The following is a 15,478-nucleotide window of genomic DNA, read 5'->3' on the forward strand; positions in this document are numbered from 1 at the left end:
CCCGTGTGGCCGTTATGAATGAGGAAGTAAAAAGGGAAATACGAGGTGGTGGAGTTTTCTCAATGCTTTCCCCCCAAATGTATGTATCCTTGGCTCCACCGCTTAACTGCATCCATTTATGATGCAAGACAGAGATTCAGGGATACAATGTGAGGAATCAAGGCCGCACTTATTAGTCAAATGGTGCATCGCACGTGACGACAGCCTCATCTTTTGATTTGACATGAAATATTAATGACTTGTTGTACTGTAAGTAGATGCTGCATCTCTAAACTCAAAAATCAAACTGTTAAAAAATCAATACTGAATGTTGCACACTGGTTAATCATACAGGCATGTATTTACAACATCAGCACACACACTTGTGACTGATGCACAGCCGAAGCTTGCTTGGCAACACAGTTTGTTGCAGCAGCTGCCTCCACCCCCCAACTTTCTCCTTATGAGCTTTTGGTATTTGGCAATAATCATAAGAGGGGATTTGGGGGATTTGGTTCTGCCAGTAGAGTCTTAATATCGCCCTCAAGATGAAGCCCAATAACCAGACAATCATGCGTTCAATCGAACAGCTAATGTGTCCCTCATAAGCCGTGTTTCCTGTAAAAAGACTTTTCAATAAGACGAAGACTTCCAGCGCTCATTCACTCTAATTAACTTTTGATATTGGCATATTGGCTAAATGTGTAATAACGAGTTCTGGAGGAAGTAAATGCTTGCATAAGCGCACACACGCACACACACACACACACACACACACAAATGCACACACACGCACACACACAGGTAACCTCGTCTTCTCCTTCATTCAGTTTCTTCTGTGTTGCTGCATTTTCAGTCTAAATGACCTCCGTTAATCGATACGCAGACCTAATAGCACTCATCTAGATGGAAAGCTCTGTAATGAAAATTGCACGGATGTCAGTCTGCCAAAGTTTTCCCTTTTGTCTCTTTGCATTCATAAAGAGTCTCAAAGTCAACTTCTCGAGGTCTGATCGACAGCTCTGCTACCTGTACACCCACATGCATATTTACAGAAAGGAGTTAAATCCTATTTCCAAGTACTATTAGTTTCATTACGTTACAGCAAGTTCTACCAAATAAGTCAGTGATCATCATCATCATTACAAGTTTAGATTATATTTTTGTTAATCGTCCGCCTGTGTCTGCACATCTTAGCTGGAAAAAACATCAAAATGCCGACACGTTCGCGTTACCGGTTTAATTATCAATATAAATCCGAAAATCTCAGCATTTGGAATAAAGTCCTTTATCACTTTACTCTTTTAAGGAGCCTTTCTCACTTCTCCTCGTCATTAAACTGAGACCTGAACCCCATCTGTAATACTTTGATTTCAAAACGGTGTTTAAATATTTCATTTTTCTTCATTATTTCAAACGGATGAAAACTGCTCCTACAAAGCCTCATGATACGAGTTCGGTACTAATTATGGTAACTTTAAAAAGATGAAGGAGACAGTTTCCCATCTCGGTGATCATAAAGCTTCTGGTATTTCATGGACACATGGTCACATTTTGAGGGTTTCACTCGCTTTGACTGAGAGCCTAAAGGAAATAAATGTATGGAAATCATTTTAGGGAACAAACAAGCCCTCAAGTAACAAATAACCCTTTTCATCTTTAATTGCAGGTGCTTCAGTTTTAAACCTAATTCACCAAGGCTAACACCTTTGGACCCTCAAACACTTTGCATGATTGCAGTATCTCCTGAAGCTCGGAAAAAAAAACATTCTCAAAGGGTCTCACATGAAAAACAACAGTTAGAGGCTCGGATGGCATCCTTTGGTCATTGTGCACAGTTTACGGATTCTGTGTCCGAATGTTCTAGGGCATGGGTGTCAAAGTCAAGACCCGCGGGCCAGATTTGGCCCGTCAATGAATTATCTTGACCCCTGGGATGATATTTGATTAGTATTAGAACCGGCCCGCACGCCACAGCAGCTGGTGTTTTTCACGCAAAAAAACTACATTACGCACAATCCAACGGTAGCCCGCAAACTCACTGTAGCGCCGCAAGTGGGCCGCCCCGTCTTCAATATTCTTAAGCTTTCAGGGCAGATGTCAACGTTCAGCACCCCCCCCCCCCCCCCCCCCCAATAATGGCTAAAGGGGAGGTGGACGATGAGAACAGGGTGTTTCAAGCACATGTTCACAAAGCTGTGTGTCTTTATCTTGATATAAAGGAACATATTCTTTATTTTTTGCTGTTTACCTGTTGAAAATGTTTTCCTTGAAATAACTAAAGTCATAAGAAAATCTAGCTTTATTCATTTAATGTACAGGACAAGTTTGTTTATGTCTTAGAGCCTGTTGGAAAATGTTTTCACCTGAAATTACTGATGGAGCTGTACAAAAATATTGGATTATTCATTTAATGACTATATATAATACGGTACACTGTGTTAGGTCTTGGTTCAATAGGTTATATGCAATCATTTTAATATGTTTTAATAAACATTGAACCAGTCCGGCCCTCTGATGTATTTGACTTTGACATCCCTGCTCTAGTTTATAAAAATAAACATAAACAATGAAAGAATTGATGTTTTTCCCTGCAAATGCATCAGGAGCAAAGTGGTATTTATAGCATATATAGTCACATCTCGCCTTGTGGTCAGAGGGTTAAGCTAGCTGTTTGGCATTTTGGCATAACTACCAGTGACACCCCCCCCAATGCTAGCATTGTGTGCAGCAGGGCTTACACTTTGCGGGTAGGTGGGCGGAGACGCCTGAGGGCTCGCGGTTGGTGCTGGCTGTCCTGCTCCGTCTGGTAGAAAAACATCCTGACGGCCTCGTCGAGCAACAACCATGTTGGCAGACCCAGCAACCTCTGGAAGAGAGGAGAGAGAGGGAGAATGAGGCAAGAGAGATGAAAAGGAGTTGAATACCAAGAAAGGAAAGACAGGATAGAGTAAAGAAAGGTTTGAAAGACAGATAGTGAGGCAGTGTTTGAGGTGGACGATGGAGGAGAGATGGAAAGAGAGGGAAATCGGGGTTGATGGTTAAAGAGGTCAGCAGGGACAAAAGGGGCTTTAGGAGAGTGGGAGTTTGATGGAAGAGAAGAAGAAGTAGGGTGGTGGGATATTTGAGTGAGAAGGGTGAAAGGAGCGGATGAAAAAGAGAGGAGATGAAGCGAGAAAGATTACAAGTGCAAGGCGAGTGAAGGCGAGAGAGTGCACCACGTAGGTTGCGGGGGAAAAAAAACGAGTAAAGCAGAAAAGAGAAGTGAGTGAGTGGGAGAACGAGAACCTGATCGTGTTTTTAGCGATGGAGCAACACTGCAACATGTCAAAAGTCCCACAACTACAGTCAGTCAGACGTGATGTGGGCACAGGGCAGAGCAAAGAGAAGAGAGCAGCAACGCCTACATGTTGAGCTCCATCTGCAAAACTACCGCTGAAATATCCGAGTCAGTGCTTTTCCACCTACAGCATCGTTCAGCCCACTAAGTTGTAGGCTTCTGCGCCGCACGCTGCAGGAGATACGGAGCATGCCAACAACTCTTTTCTCCCTACAAAATAAAATACTGCACCGTGCGTGAAATGAAGCGTGATTACCTTCATGTAAGTGTTGAGTTCAGGGATTCTGCTCTCTGCGATCTCCTTCTTGTTGCCAATGAAGACTTTTCCTAAAAGAGACACAGGTTCACAATGAAGAAAGGTGCAGGAATGAAATAACCACGGGTCAGATGTAAAGTCAAGGCCGACATTATTTCACACAGGTACTGTAAACTGGTATTTCTGGAAGGAGAATGTGCAGAATGTGCACACCTCACGCATACTATGCTTCAGAGCCAACATACGTTTTTCTAGAGAGAGCGCAGTGTGCAGGTAGAAATGGAAAAAATGGACGGACGCTGACGATGTGATATAGATTCCACTGTATAACAGTCTGTGGTGGTGAATTATTGACACTATAGGTGGTATAAGTGGTAGATCAGCTTGTAATAACCAAGCTCCCACCACAGTGCAGTGCAGTTCTCAGAGTGGCCACTAGGGGCAGGTTTCATCATAGAGCAGTTTCTCATTGATCCCCATGTTAAAAGGCCGTTTTCACAGCATCATTAAACCTGTTTAAGGACAAAAGAACATTATAGTCTGTGTGTTTAGGTCATATCTCCATGACAACACTGAGGGTGGGGAATTTTTTTGTACCAGGCTAGTTTTTATTTTATTGGAGGCTAAAGTTCATGAATATTTAGGGGCACGGCCTCTTGAGTGACAGCTAGCCTCTGGTCCTCACTTCTCCTCGGAGGTAAACGTCAGCCAGATGGACGTATCACCCTCCCCCCAACGTCACATACATGCCCTTTTTTTGGTAAAAGGAAATGAGGCGGAGTCAAAGTCTGACAAGATGGTGAATCCCGCAGTAGAAAAACTATTACTTTATTAATACCCCAAGGGGAAATTCAATTTTTTCACTCTGTTACTATTCATGTTACACACACACACAGGCCCAAAATATACACACATGCACAAACAGGACCTATATACATGCAATTAATGGAGAGAGACTGACGACCGTACAGTTCACAGCCGAGTCCCCTACAGACTGAGCTACTGCCGGCCCAAAATTCCTGCCCCGTGTGAGGGTTGAACTCACGACCTTCAGATTATGAGACTGACGCGCTGCCGGCTGCGCTAACGAGGCTACAAAAACATGGAAAAACAACAATGTAGCAGAGGACAATTGGATCAAGTTGAGAGAACAGACCCTGACGGCTATGCTGTGTCCATCTTTTATACAGACCATGGTATGAACCAGCATGCTAGGCTAGTTAGAGGACCTCACCGGTGGGATTCAATGAAATAGTACTTTATCTTTGCTACTGATTTCAGTAAAAGCCTGAGTAAACACTTTACCCCACAAAAGTTGGCACATATTTTTGAGTGTACCACACAAACACCCTGCAGTTTGGCTGAGCCACAACTGTCATTTGCAATTTCTTCCGGCTACACAAATCGTCGACTAGAGTCCTGCTCGAGAGTGTCGACATATGACCCATCATCCCTTATATCGCACCAAGTCCAGTCAAAAATGATGAGGACCCCTAATGGTGCTAAATCAGGCGGCTCAACAATTCATCCGAAGCCATCTAACTCTGCTGTTAAATCAAATTTAGCACAGTCTTAATGACCCTCAGCCACAATACTCAGCCCTCCCTCTCCTCTCTCGATTTATCTCGTCTCGTTCCCTCTGGAGAGCGATAACGCACTCCATCACTCACAGACTGAAACTCACTCATTTACTAACTCTGGTGGATCGTTCGCTCATCCTCTCACCTCTCACCACCTGCTGAGGCTTCACTCAATAAAAGGCTCTGCTCACCGCAAATCTATTATTCAATAGTTTTTATTTCTATCATATCTGTGCTGCAGCAGTGTCGCCTCACAGCAAGAAGGTTCCAGGTTCACATTCTTTCTGTGTGGAGTTTGCGCGTTCTCCCCGTGTCTGCGTGGGTTTCCTCCGGGTTCTCCGGTTTCCTCCCACAGTCCAAAGACGTGCAGGTGTTCGGTTCATTGATGACTATAAATTGCCCGTAGGTGTGAATGGTTGTCTGTCTCTGTTCGTCTCTATGTGCCCTGCGATAGACTGGCGTCCTGTCCAGGGTGTACCCCGCTTCACGCCCGATGTCAGCTGGGATCGGCTCCAGCCCCCCCAAGACCCCGACAGGGACAAGCAGTTGAAGATGAATGAATTAATTAATATCTGTGCTGCATTAAAAACAAAATAACGGGAGGAGAATTTGTTTGACTTCAAGATAGCGGCTGATACATTTAGATTAATATGATGGAAAGAGACTCAAATGATTGAATAAAAGAACGGAAATGGGAGAAAACTAATTAAAAACAGCAAGAGAGAGAGAGAGAGAGGAGGAACAAAACAGTCCGGCATTAAGATATTTTTCAGTAATTCATTTCCACTAATCACAGGAGTTTTAATTTGAAAACACACCTGTGTGCCATTTCCTGTTTTTTCCCATCCAACCCATCCCCCCCTCTCCCTCCTCTCTCTCCCCCGTGTCTCTCTTATTCCCTTTCCATCCTGATGAGATCTGGCACTGCAATTAAACCCATCACATCTAATATTATCCAGCAGACTCCTCAGTGGCAGACGCTAAATCAGAGTTTGTCGAAAAGTAGAACTTTCCCAATATAGAAAGTGACATTGAGAGACACCGCCCTTAAAGACTATAAAGAATTTATGTAACAACTCTGGTGCTTGGGTCTGGGTTAATTACTGGTGCTGTCACAGAAAACATGTGACTGGAATCCTATAAAAGGTCACATCATACACAATAAAACATACTGCACAGCAGCCGCGCATTAAAATCACATTTGATATAAAGAGACGAGCTTATCTGCCTTCTCCTCGACTGATGAGCAATTTAAGTCTTTTAAAGGAGAATGAGCCTGTGAATGCTCTCATTCGTCCAGGTCGTCGTTATCCTCAAAGCCATTTCAGTCAAAAGCAACTGGACTTGGTTGTTTGTCTAGGAAGACGTTTCACCTCTCACCCAAGAGGCTTCATCAGTTCATGTACGCATCTGACCAGGCTGGGACTGGACCAGGACCAGGACCAGGACCAGGACCAGGACCAGGCTGGGATTGGACCAGGACCACGACCAGGACCAGGCTGGGACTGGACCACGACCAGGACCAGGCTGGGACTGGTCCAACTAACTGGTGTGAGATCCAGGTATTTAACCTCTCACAAGGTCGATGATGTCACTGAAACCCTTTGTGCTCCAAGTGCCAACGACCGTCTTTAGAGTGACAGTCGTTGGTGGGAAGTTGGTTTCGACTTTGTTAGTGCTCTATTGAGTCTTAACGATAGTCGTTGGGGTCACAGGAGGCCTTTTGTGAACAGTTGTTCGTTGAGGTTCGATTGTTGAATGAAGGGATGAAAGGGCAGCATTGTAAATTGGAGATAAGTGGTGTCTCAGACCCCCTCCTCTGTTTAGCGATGGTTTCTCCACTTTTACATAAATGGCTTCTTTTACTCCTCTTCCAAACCAACTGTCCTCTCTGTCCAAGACCCGGACATCGCCGTCATCAAAGGAGTGGGCCCTCTCCTTGAGGTGCAAGTGGACAGCGGAGTCCAGGCCCGAGGAGCTAGCTCTCCTGTGTTGGGCCATGCGCCCATGCAGTGGTAGTTCTGCTTCTCCAATGTAATGCAACGACGGGCGTTGGCACTTGGAGCACAAAAGGTTTCAGTGACATCATCGGCCTTGTGAGAGGTTAAATACCTGGATCTCACACCAGTTAGTTGGTCCAGTCCCAGCCTTGTCAGATGCGTACATGACCTGATGAAGCCTCTTGGATGAGAGGTGAAACGTCTTCCTAGACAAATAACCAGTCCAGTTGCTTTTGACTAAAATTGCTTTGAGGATTTAAAGGAGAATATTAACATGTTTTCACACCCAAAAACACACACAGAGGTGGTAAAGTATAGTAGTATGGTAGTTTTCCAGCCTTAAGTAGTGTGTGCAGGTCGTCCTTGCAGTCTCTACACTGCACGGCAGGTGGTTCGTATATAGCCTGTGTGACAAGAACCCATGCAACTCTGAAAAGCAATCGCTATATAGGTTGTGAAAGTCTATTATTTAGAAAGTCCTTTCATCTTGACCTTGACTTTGCAATGCATTTGTACGACTGATGAAACTGTCTGGCACACACACACTATGTGGCAAACCTCACTCATCTGCTCCTCTATGCAGGTTAAAAAAAGTGCCAAAAATAAAAAGCATCCGTACCTTTACCCCCTGTTTGGCACACGATATAAGCAGTAAACATCAAGGGAAGGAAGAGGCACTTAGGGGAGGACAGAGAGGAGCTGAGAACACAGCAGAACAGCCTTTTTTTAATGGTTTGGATTGGATGCAGTTGTGGCAGAGCTCCAGCCGTAAGAAAACACTGCAGGCGCACCATGGACATTAAACAGATGAGGTTACTTTGAGGTGTAACTCTAGAATACAGTCCATCAGTTTGTCCGACGGTTCCCAATGTGGGGTTAATGTAACCCGACGAGCGCTACCGAGTGAACGGAGTATCTCAAAATAAAATCGATATTCTATTTTTAGTTTTTTGTATCTGTAATACGATTGTTAAGGCAGGAGATGTGATACGATACGAACATGTCTGACATTTGTTTTGCATCGCAGCAGCTCCGTTTACAGCATCGCAGAAAAGACAAAAGAGACGAGAGGAGACGAGCATTAAGACATCGAGATAGGTCCCAGAAACACAAACATTCAACATAAAATGACCACGTCAGAAGACGACATCATATCGCATATTGGACCAAAGACAATCTCTCATCTGCGTGTTCACAAGTCAATAGAATTTGTGTTCGAACCGAAATGTGTCTGCAGTGCAAAGCAGCTCAAGCTGATTCACCGTCCATACGTCATCTATTAATCTGCACGCATGCAAGCGCCTCACTCTGTCCTCATCTCTCCTAAATCGATGGTCCGAGCACCCAATTCAAAGCCCTCAGACTTTTATTGGTGCAGATGTTGGTTTCCAGCCTCCGATAATCAATACGGACACTGAAGACGGCTCCCAGACGGACTTGTGGGAAAAACAATGAGCTGCAGAATAAAACTGGAGCGACAGAGCAGATGAGGACAAGAGGACAAACACAGACATGCTGCGCCACAGCCGCTGACTGACTGAGTAGACGTTGTGAGGTCCAAATGACTTATATTTAATCTTACATGCTTTGCAGACTTCAAAAAACCCAATAAAAACATTTAGAGTGGCATTGTGGTCAAGGTAAAACTGTTATGATACAAGCAGGCATCTAAACTGTTGTATAATTAGTGTATTGAGTATATTAATTAAGTCCGAGACCAGATTCAGGTCTCGTATTCGCAGGCCTCTGTCTGCTCAGCCTGACTCTGAGCTTTAAACAGCACTCTTCACTCTGTGAGTCGTTATTGCACCGGCTGACTCTTGCTAATTTAAAGGTTTCTGTTTGATCGTGGCCGGTCTAAGTGCTTCCTGCCAGCACTTAATCTTCTTTAACAACAGTTCGCTTGCATGGGCCAATGACTTCCCATTAAAGCTGGGTATCATTTCAAAAAGTGCAATAGCAGTACCAATTACTGTACCCTTAAACTGATACAGATACCATTAGAGTGCTTCATTTGAAATAATCCTTCCGCACTTTATGCATTTATTTTTATCAGACACCTCAGGCGTGTGTGTATAGTCATACTTTCAAATCGTAGATGCATGCTGAACTGCTAACATCTTAAAATACACAGCACTCAGCTTCACCACATCGTTGTGGCTTCTGCGGTAGTGGTCCGATCACATGTCACATTCAATCAAAGAACGTTTGCATGATTGGCTGTGAGCAAAACTCATATATGGGTACAAAAATGATCATGCAGGTATTGTTTGACTGAAGAAGTTTCAATACTACTTGCTACTGGGTCATTTTGGTCGGTACGGTAAAAAGATAGCACCGATACCCAGCCCTACTTTGCGTCAACTGACATGATTTAATGTCCAGATAAACCTCGCTGGGTGATTTCCTTCTCTCTTTCCTTCTTGTTCTTAAAACCGCTTGTCATCTTACAACGTTATAGGTATGCAGAGCTGCGCCTCCTCCAACAAATGGCCCACTCCTTAAATCTTTAGGCGTGCCTGTAGCTCAACAGAGGCCGTGAAAAGCAGAGTCATTACATCATCGAGACGTGAATCAAGTCAAAATTTATGACCGTGAACAAGAGGTGTTACAAATCAGTCACACCGGAGCTACACCCCGTATGTTGGACAGCTGCTCTGGTGTTAAAAACCCTCGCCTGTAAGATCCTTCATAAACGACGTCGACTTCATAGTGTCCCTGTCCAAAAACAACTTAACTTCCAGATATTCCCATGGACACTAGGATGTGTAATCTCCTTCCAGGATAAAGCCTCACCATCGTAGCCACCACCCAAATGTCTCATGACCTGTCGTTTGAGTTAAGCAGGTGCTTGAGGAACGATAACCGGTGAATTATACGTTTTGTTCTGCAGGGTGATTGGTGTTTTTCTACCTGAGTGAACTCCAAATGCAAATATATCTAAGCTGCAACAAATTAGAGAAAAGAGAGCTGAGAAAGGCAAAGCTCTTGATCTACCGGTCAGTCTTGGTTCCTACCCTCACCTATGGTCATGAAAGCTGGGTCACGACCCAAAGAACGAGGTCGCGGGTACAAGCGGCCGAAATGGGTTTTCTCAGGAGGGGGTCTGGAGTCTCCCTTAGAGAGAGGGGGAGAAGTTCAGCATCCGTGAGGAACTCGGAGTAGAGCCGCTGCTCCTTTGCGTTGAAAGGAGCCAGTTGAGGTGGTTCAGGATCATCTAGTAAGGATGAACCCTGGGCGCCTCCCTAGGGAGGTGTTTCAGGCACGTCCAGCTGGGAGGAGGCCTCGGGGAAGACCCAGGACCAGGTGGAGAGATTAGATCTCCACACTGGCCTGGGAACGCCTCGGGATCCCCCAGTTAGAGCTGGTTAATGTGGCCCGGGAAAGGGAAGTTTGGGGTCCCCTGTTAAAGCTGCTGCCCCCTCGACCCAACCCCGGATAAGCGGATGAAGATGAGATGATGAAATTAGAGAAAGTAGAAAAGATTTCGTCTCATTCTGTTGCCATCACGTACCTAACCAGGATTAGCCTTTTGAAAGCAGACAGATGGATGAATCCGTCTCTTTCATTTCATCTCTTTGATCAAAACTCTCGACCTTCAACATGGCTATTTCCCCTGCGGCATGTCCTTCTACCGTCTGCTCTTTTCTGCCTATACTGGACGTCACTCACTGGATTGTACTTCATTATTTCAGTCATCTGGTGTAAGGTTTTAAGGACTCTCCTCATGTCATTACTGTATGATGAGGTCTGATGGTAACGTGACACTTTGCTACAGTGATAGCTTCGTTTTATTACAAATGCTTTCACGACCTTTGGGAGGGAGAAATGACAGTGGGTGAACTCAGGGGTTCCCGAACTTTTTCAGCTTGAGACCAAAAGGGGAAATTTTGGGACCCAAACTTCAGTTTGTCTCAGTTCTCTCCGTGTTGTCCCTTTTGTTTTCGGTGCACCTTTCTGTTAAGTAAGTTGATTTAATCTGTTAATCTGCATTTGGGTCCAATCCTCCGTGTATTCCCCGTCACCTCCCGTGACACTTTTAGTATTTAGCGTCATGGAAATAAGGCGTGCCTACTTTAAATGTAGTGTCATTGGGTCAGGTACATATTTAATGATCATTAAAGTGAATATGTGTATTGGATTGGACTCAAATACTCAATATCAAAGGCCGATTTAAATTCTGCTGAATAAGCGTTTTGAGAGACGGAGTGACCCTTCACACAGCAGTTGTCTCACTGGGGCACTAGAGATGTAACGCAGCATTTTCAGTGCAACGTCACATTATTCTGCAGCAACATGTGCCTAAAATATGCTGCCCCTATACCCCTGTGACTTCAATAGAACTGGATTTACAGAAAAATAAGTTCACACAAAACCGAGGCTTAATTGTATTTAAATCTCTAAAGGGCCGCGGCAATTATTCTTCGCTATTCTTACTTAATTTAACACGCAGCTAACGTGCCTCGATCTGATCTGAACGCATACGGACAGAACAGGAGGTTATGATATCTGATATGTCGTATCTGTTTTCGACAAATGTAGCAGTTCAGATGGGTTTCGGTTCCTGCGGCCACAGGGGGAAACTTCATCCAGCTGTCGCCATGAACACAGTCTGTTCTTCTCCATATGCATGAAGCCGAGCAGAATGAGTGTGCGTGTGTAGGTGAAGGTTACAGTGACAAGGCAGAAATGATGCCGTAAAGAAACAAAAAAGAAAACAGGGTCCCCTGTGCATTCAGTCAGCAGCAAAGCTTCGACACATCAAACTCACTATCATCACTGTGAAGCTACAGTTCAAACTCTTCTCCCCAAACAAGAAAGGAATGACTGACCATGCGGTGATGTAGAGTGGTCTTTTTCAGCACTTACATACATCAAACAAGCCATCGAGACAGATTATTTTGTGTATGAACGACTTACAGAGAAATCCGGGAGAGTCAGCCGGACGTGGCTAACACTGATTAGCTCGGGGCAGCACGGTGAAGGCATAAAAACCACTAATACTTTTTTAACCACTAATGCTGCTGAAAATAACACCAAACCTCTGCAGTAGCATGAGAAGAGTCCCTACACACAAAACAAAGCACCAACAACGTAGTTAGTGAACCCGGAGTTTATTAAAAGAGTGTTTTAAAGTCTTACTTACAGGCTCCTGTACCAGCTCCTCTCATAGTAAAGTCCATTCAAGTGGATTATTATTAAGTTAATCCAAAAGGAAGTGTGCAGGAACTCTTCTCATGCCACTACAGAGGTTTGCTGTTATTTTGAGCCATACTAGTGTTTAAAAAAGACGTTTGAATGCCTTCACCGTGCTGCCCCGAGCTAATCACTGTTAGCCACGTCCAGCTGTTAGCGACTCTCCGGGATTTCTCCGTTAATAGTTTTAAATTTGTGTATTCATAAATGATGAAACCTGCATCATTGCTATAATATCGATCGAAATAATTTGTTTTAAAATTGAATTGGTAGTGGTAGTGTCATCATGGCATTGACAGGTTTCTAACTGCCAGTCAACTGATTTAAAAGTTTAAAAGTTGTCAAACAGCAGCTTAAAATGACTTCTGTACTAACCACAACACCTGATGCAGCTATACCTCAAACACAAGTAGCTTCACAGGAGTATTCTGCAGTGTTAGCACGTGTGCTGATCCCATTATACAGTAAGGAATCATTAAAACCACAGTTGGTTGAACGTCATTAGCAGCTGTTCAGGTAGCAAAATAAACAAAAATAAATGAAATAAGAGCAGGAAGTCCATTTTGATAAATACAACCATGAGTTTGAAAGCGTGTCACACACCACAACACTGCACGGTGGTCTAATATCACACCACTCACAGTACAGAATGACCGAGCTGGAAGGTGCTCTTGCATGTAATTGATTGACCAACGCAGTGCATTGATAGATGACGTGCCGCTGTGTTGCAGCAGAATGTGAGCCAGGTACAACTCATTTGCCAAACCACTCCACTAGGACTCAGGTTTCTCACTGAAATGCATCAGTAGCTGCTGTCTGTAAGAAAAAACCTTTATGGGGACTTGCCTGTATACAGTAAATTAACTTGGTCTGGATGCTGGAGTTAACATTCTGGTATAGTGGAAAAAACACTCTGGGCTGTTTGTATCTTTAAATCAATCACAAACACAGACAGCAGGGATAGTGGAAGGGGCATGACGTCCGGTACATCCAGGAGGCCAGACTAATATTCAAAGTGACGTATATCAGGATGAAGACACTTACTGGTTTGCACTTTTTATGTTGACTTGTTGCCTAACACCAACTGTCCTTGTGAAAAACCTGAGGCTTAACCTGCAGTAAGTTCAAATCAAGACCACGTCGATGTATTTTGGTCCTTTGTCGCATGTTGGCCGGACATTTACACATGTATCCCAGAAACGTATCAGCAGCTCTTGTTCTTTAAGGGCGCACTCACACTGTCCTTCCGCACCAGGCCAAAACAGGTTTTGCGGGTAAAGCCTAGTTCCTTTGACCAGTGTGAGTGCACCCGCTCCGCGCCTAGCTGCGGCCAGCTGGCCATCCACGGCTTGTCTGAGAGAGGTGGGCTTTTGTAAAGCGCGTTTGCACATGTACGAGCACGAGCACGTGTACGAGCACGAGGCCTACGGTGGTTCTGACGTCATTTTATGTGCGCCTGTTCGGAAATACAAAATAGAAGGACGGACCATGCGCGGACATTTAACAACAACAACAATGGCGGCGAAAGGTTCACGTTGGTGTGATGCGGAGGTGGAGAGTTTTCTGCAGATTTGGTCGATGAAAAGATTCAAAAACAGTCGACAAGACGCACAAAAACTCTGAGGTCTATGGAAAGATTTGTAAACAAAGCGACGCATCGCGATGACGTTGATCAATGCGTGTGACGTGTTGGACAGTGTCACGTGATAGACAGGCAAGAAGCATTTGCGCGAGGCCCAGGTAGTGTGAGTACAAACGGGCTAGACAGCGGAGGGGGGGGGGGACAAGTACCCTAAAGCCCGGGGCGCGGTGCAGAAGGACAGTGTGAGTGCACCCTAACTTACTAATGTGTTTTAAGTGGACACAGTCTGGCATGGCAGCCCGAAACGCAATCCACCTCGCCAGGAACGCAATTTTACAATATTGGAGGAGCATAATAACGTATCAGTGACAGCCGCTGACAGACATGTATTTGAGCAATGTGAAACACGCAGCTGGAGCTATCGGTGCTGTGAACCCTCACCTGGAAGAGTGGGCAGGGTGCAGGTGTTGGGACCAGGTTTCTCCGGGGTTTCCGGGGAGTATTTGGACTCGAGGATCTGGTGGAGGTCGAAAAACTCTCTGTACCTCCGATAGATGAAGTACTTACTCCCTCCTTTAGTCTTCACCTCAATCACAAACAACTGGGAGAGAAAGAGGGACGTGAATGAGAGACGGGCACTGATTTTAGCACCGCTCATCATTGATGCTTATCTAGGATGAGTTAAAAGTTAGTGGTTAATGTTTTTAGACTCACAAAGTAGTCGATGAAGCCTTTCTTCTCCTCTGTGTCAGCAATGGTGCCGCTGACAGGAATGTTATGAGGCAGCTGATCAAAGTCACTGAGGATAAGAAATAATCAGGAGGTTGTTAATTCATGGAGGTTGCAGCTGGAAAGCACATTTTTATTCAATTATATTAAATGTATTCAAGTTGAAACATTGGTAAATAATCAGAATCAGAATCAGAAAACCTTTAATGTCCAGCAGACGGGGAAATTCTTTTGTTACAGCAGCAACAGAATATGACAAAATAAGATAAAAAATAGCAAAAATAAACAATAAAGTTAAATTTAAAAAGGGAAGAAATGGAAAATAGACAAATATACATATTGACATGATATAGTGCAGTTGTTCTTGTTTGGTTTGTTGGTAATAATGTAATTTGTAGTGAATAAATATGATTAAATAAGACCAAATAGTGCAAAAAGCAGAAGTGACCTTGGTACAGGCATGTTGCACAGTGCAGGGTACAGGATGAGGTCAGTAGTCTATTGGGAGCAGTGCTGATTGTAAAGTCTGAAATAATGTTAAATATGTCTTGTGAAATGTTTGCAAACGTTTAAACAGAGTGATGATGATCAAAAGATGTGAATACAGTCCATCTAAAACTACATATGAGCTAATTATGACACTATCTTAACATTTGCATCTGCTGTTACATGAAATATGAATGATTAATACGTTTATTTATAACATTTCTGCGGAGAAAGAGGAACAAAATCAAACGCACGACTTCTGCAAACAAACAGCAACAGCCTGAACTTTCATTTGCGTCGTTCTGTCAGACTGAATCACAGGGAACCCTG

General features: G+C 44.1%; 2 protein-coding genes across 2 annotated transcripts in view; one reads left to right on the forward strand and one right to left on the reverse strand.

Moving 5' to 3' along the window:
- The window catches only part of ncf4 (neutrophil cytosolic factor 4), a 35,699-nt gene that overhangs the window by 20,044 nt on the left and 177 nt on the right, over window positions 1–15,478 (reverse strand). Inside the window, exons 2-5 of the mRNA XM_083930623.1 lie at window positions 14,648–14,732; window positions 14,375–14,534; window positions 3,576–3,646; window positions 2,721–2,848 (exon numbers count right to left, since the gene is read on the reverse strand). Of these exons, the coding sequence (XP_083786749.1) occupies window positions 2,721–2,848; window positions 3,576–3,646; window positions 14,375–14,534; window positions 14,648–14,732 (444 nt within the window). The remainder of the gene's footprint in view (window positions 1–2,720; window positions 2,849–3,575; window positions 3,647–14,374; window positions 14,535–14,647; window positions 14,733–15,478) is intronic.
- The window catches only part of pvalb7 (parvalbumin 7), a 36,066-nt gene that overhangs the window by 9,655 nt on the left and 10,933 nt on the right, over window positions 1–15,478 (forward strand). The window lies entirely within an intron of this gene.

The sequence above is a fragment of the Echiichthys vipera genome, assembly GCF_963691815.1.
Source record: "Echiichthys vipera genome assembly, chromosome: 2".
NCBI classification, from domain to species: domain Eukaryota; kingdom Metazoa; phylum Chordata; class Actinopteri; order Perciformes; family Trachinidae; genus Echiichthys; species Echiichthys vipera.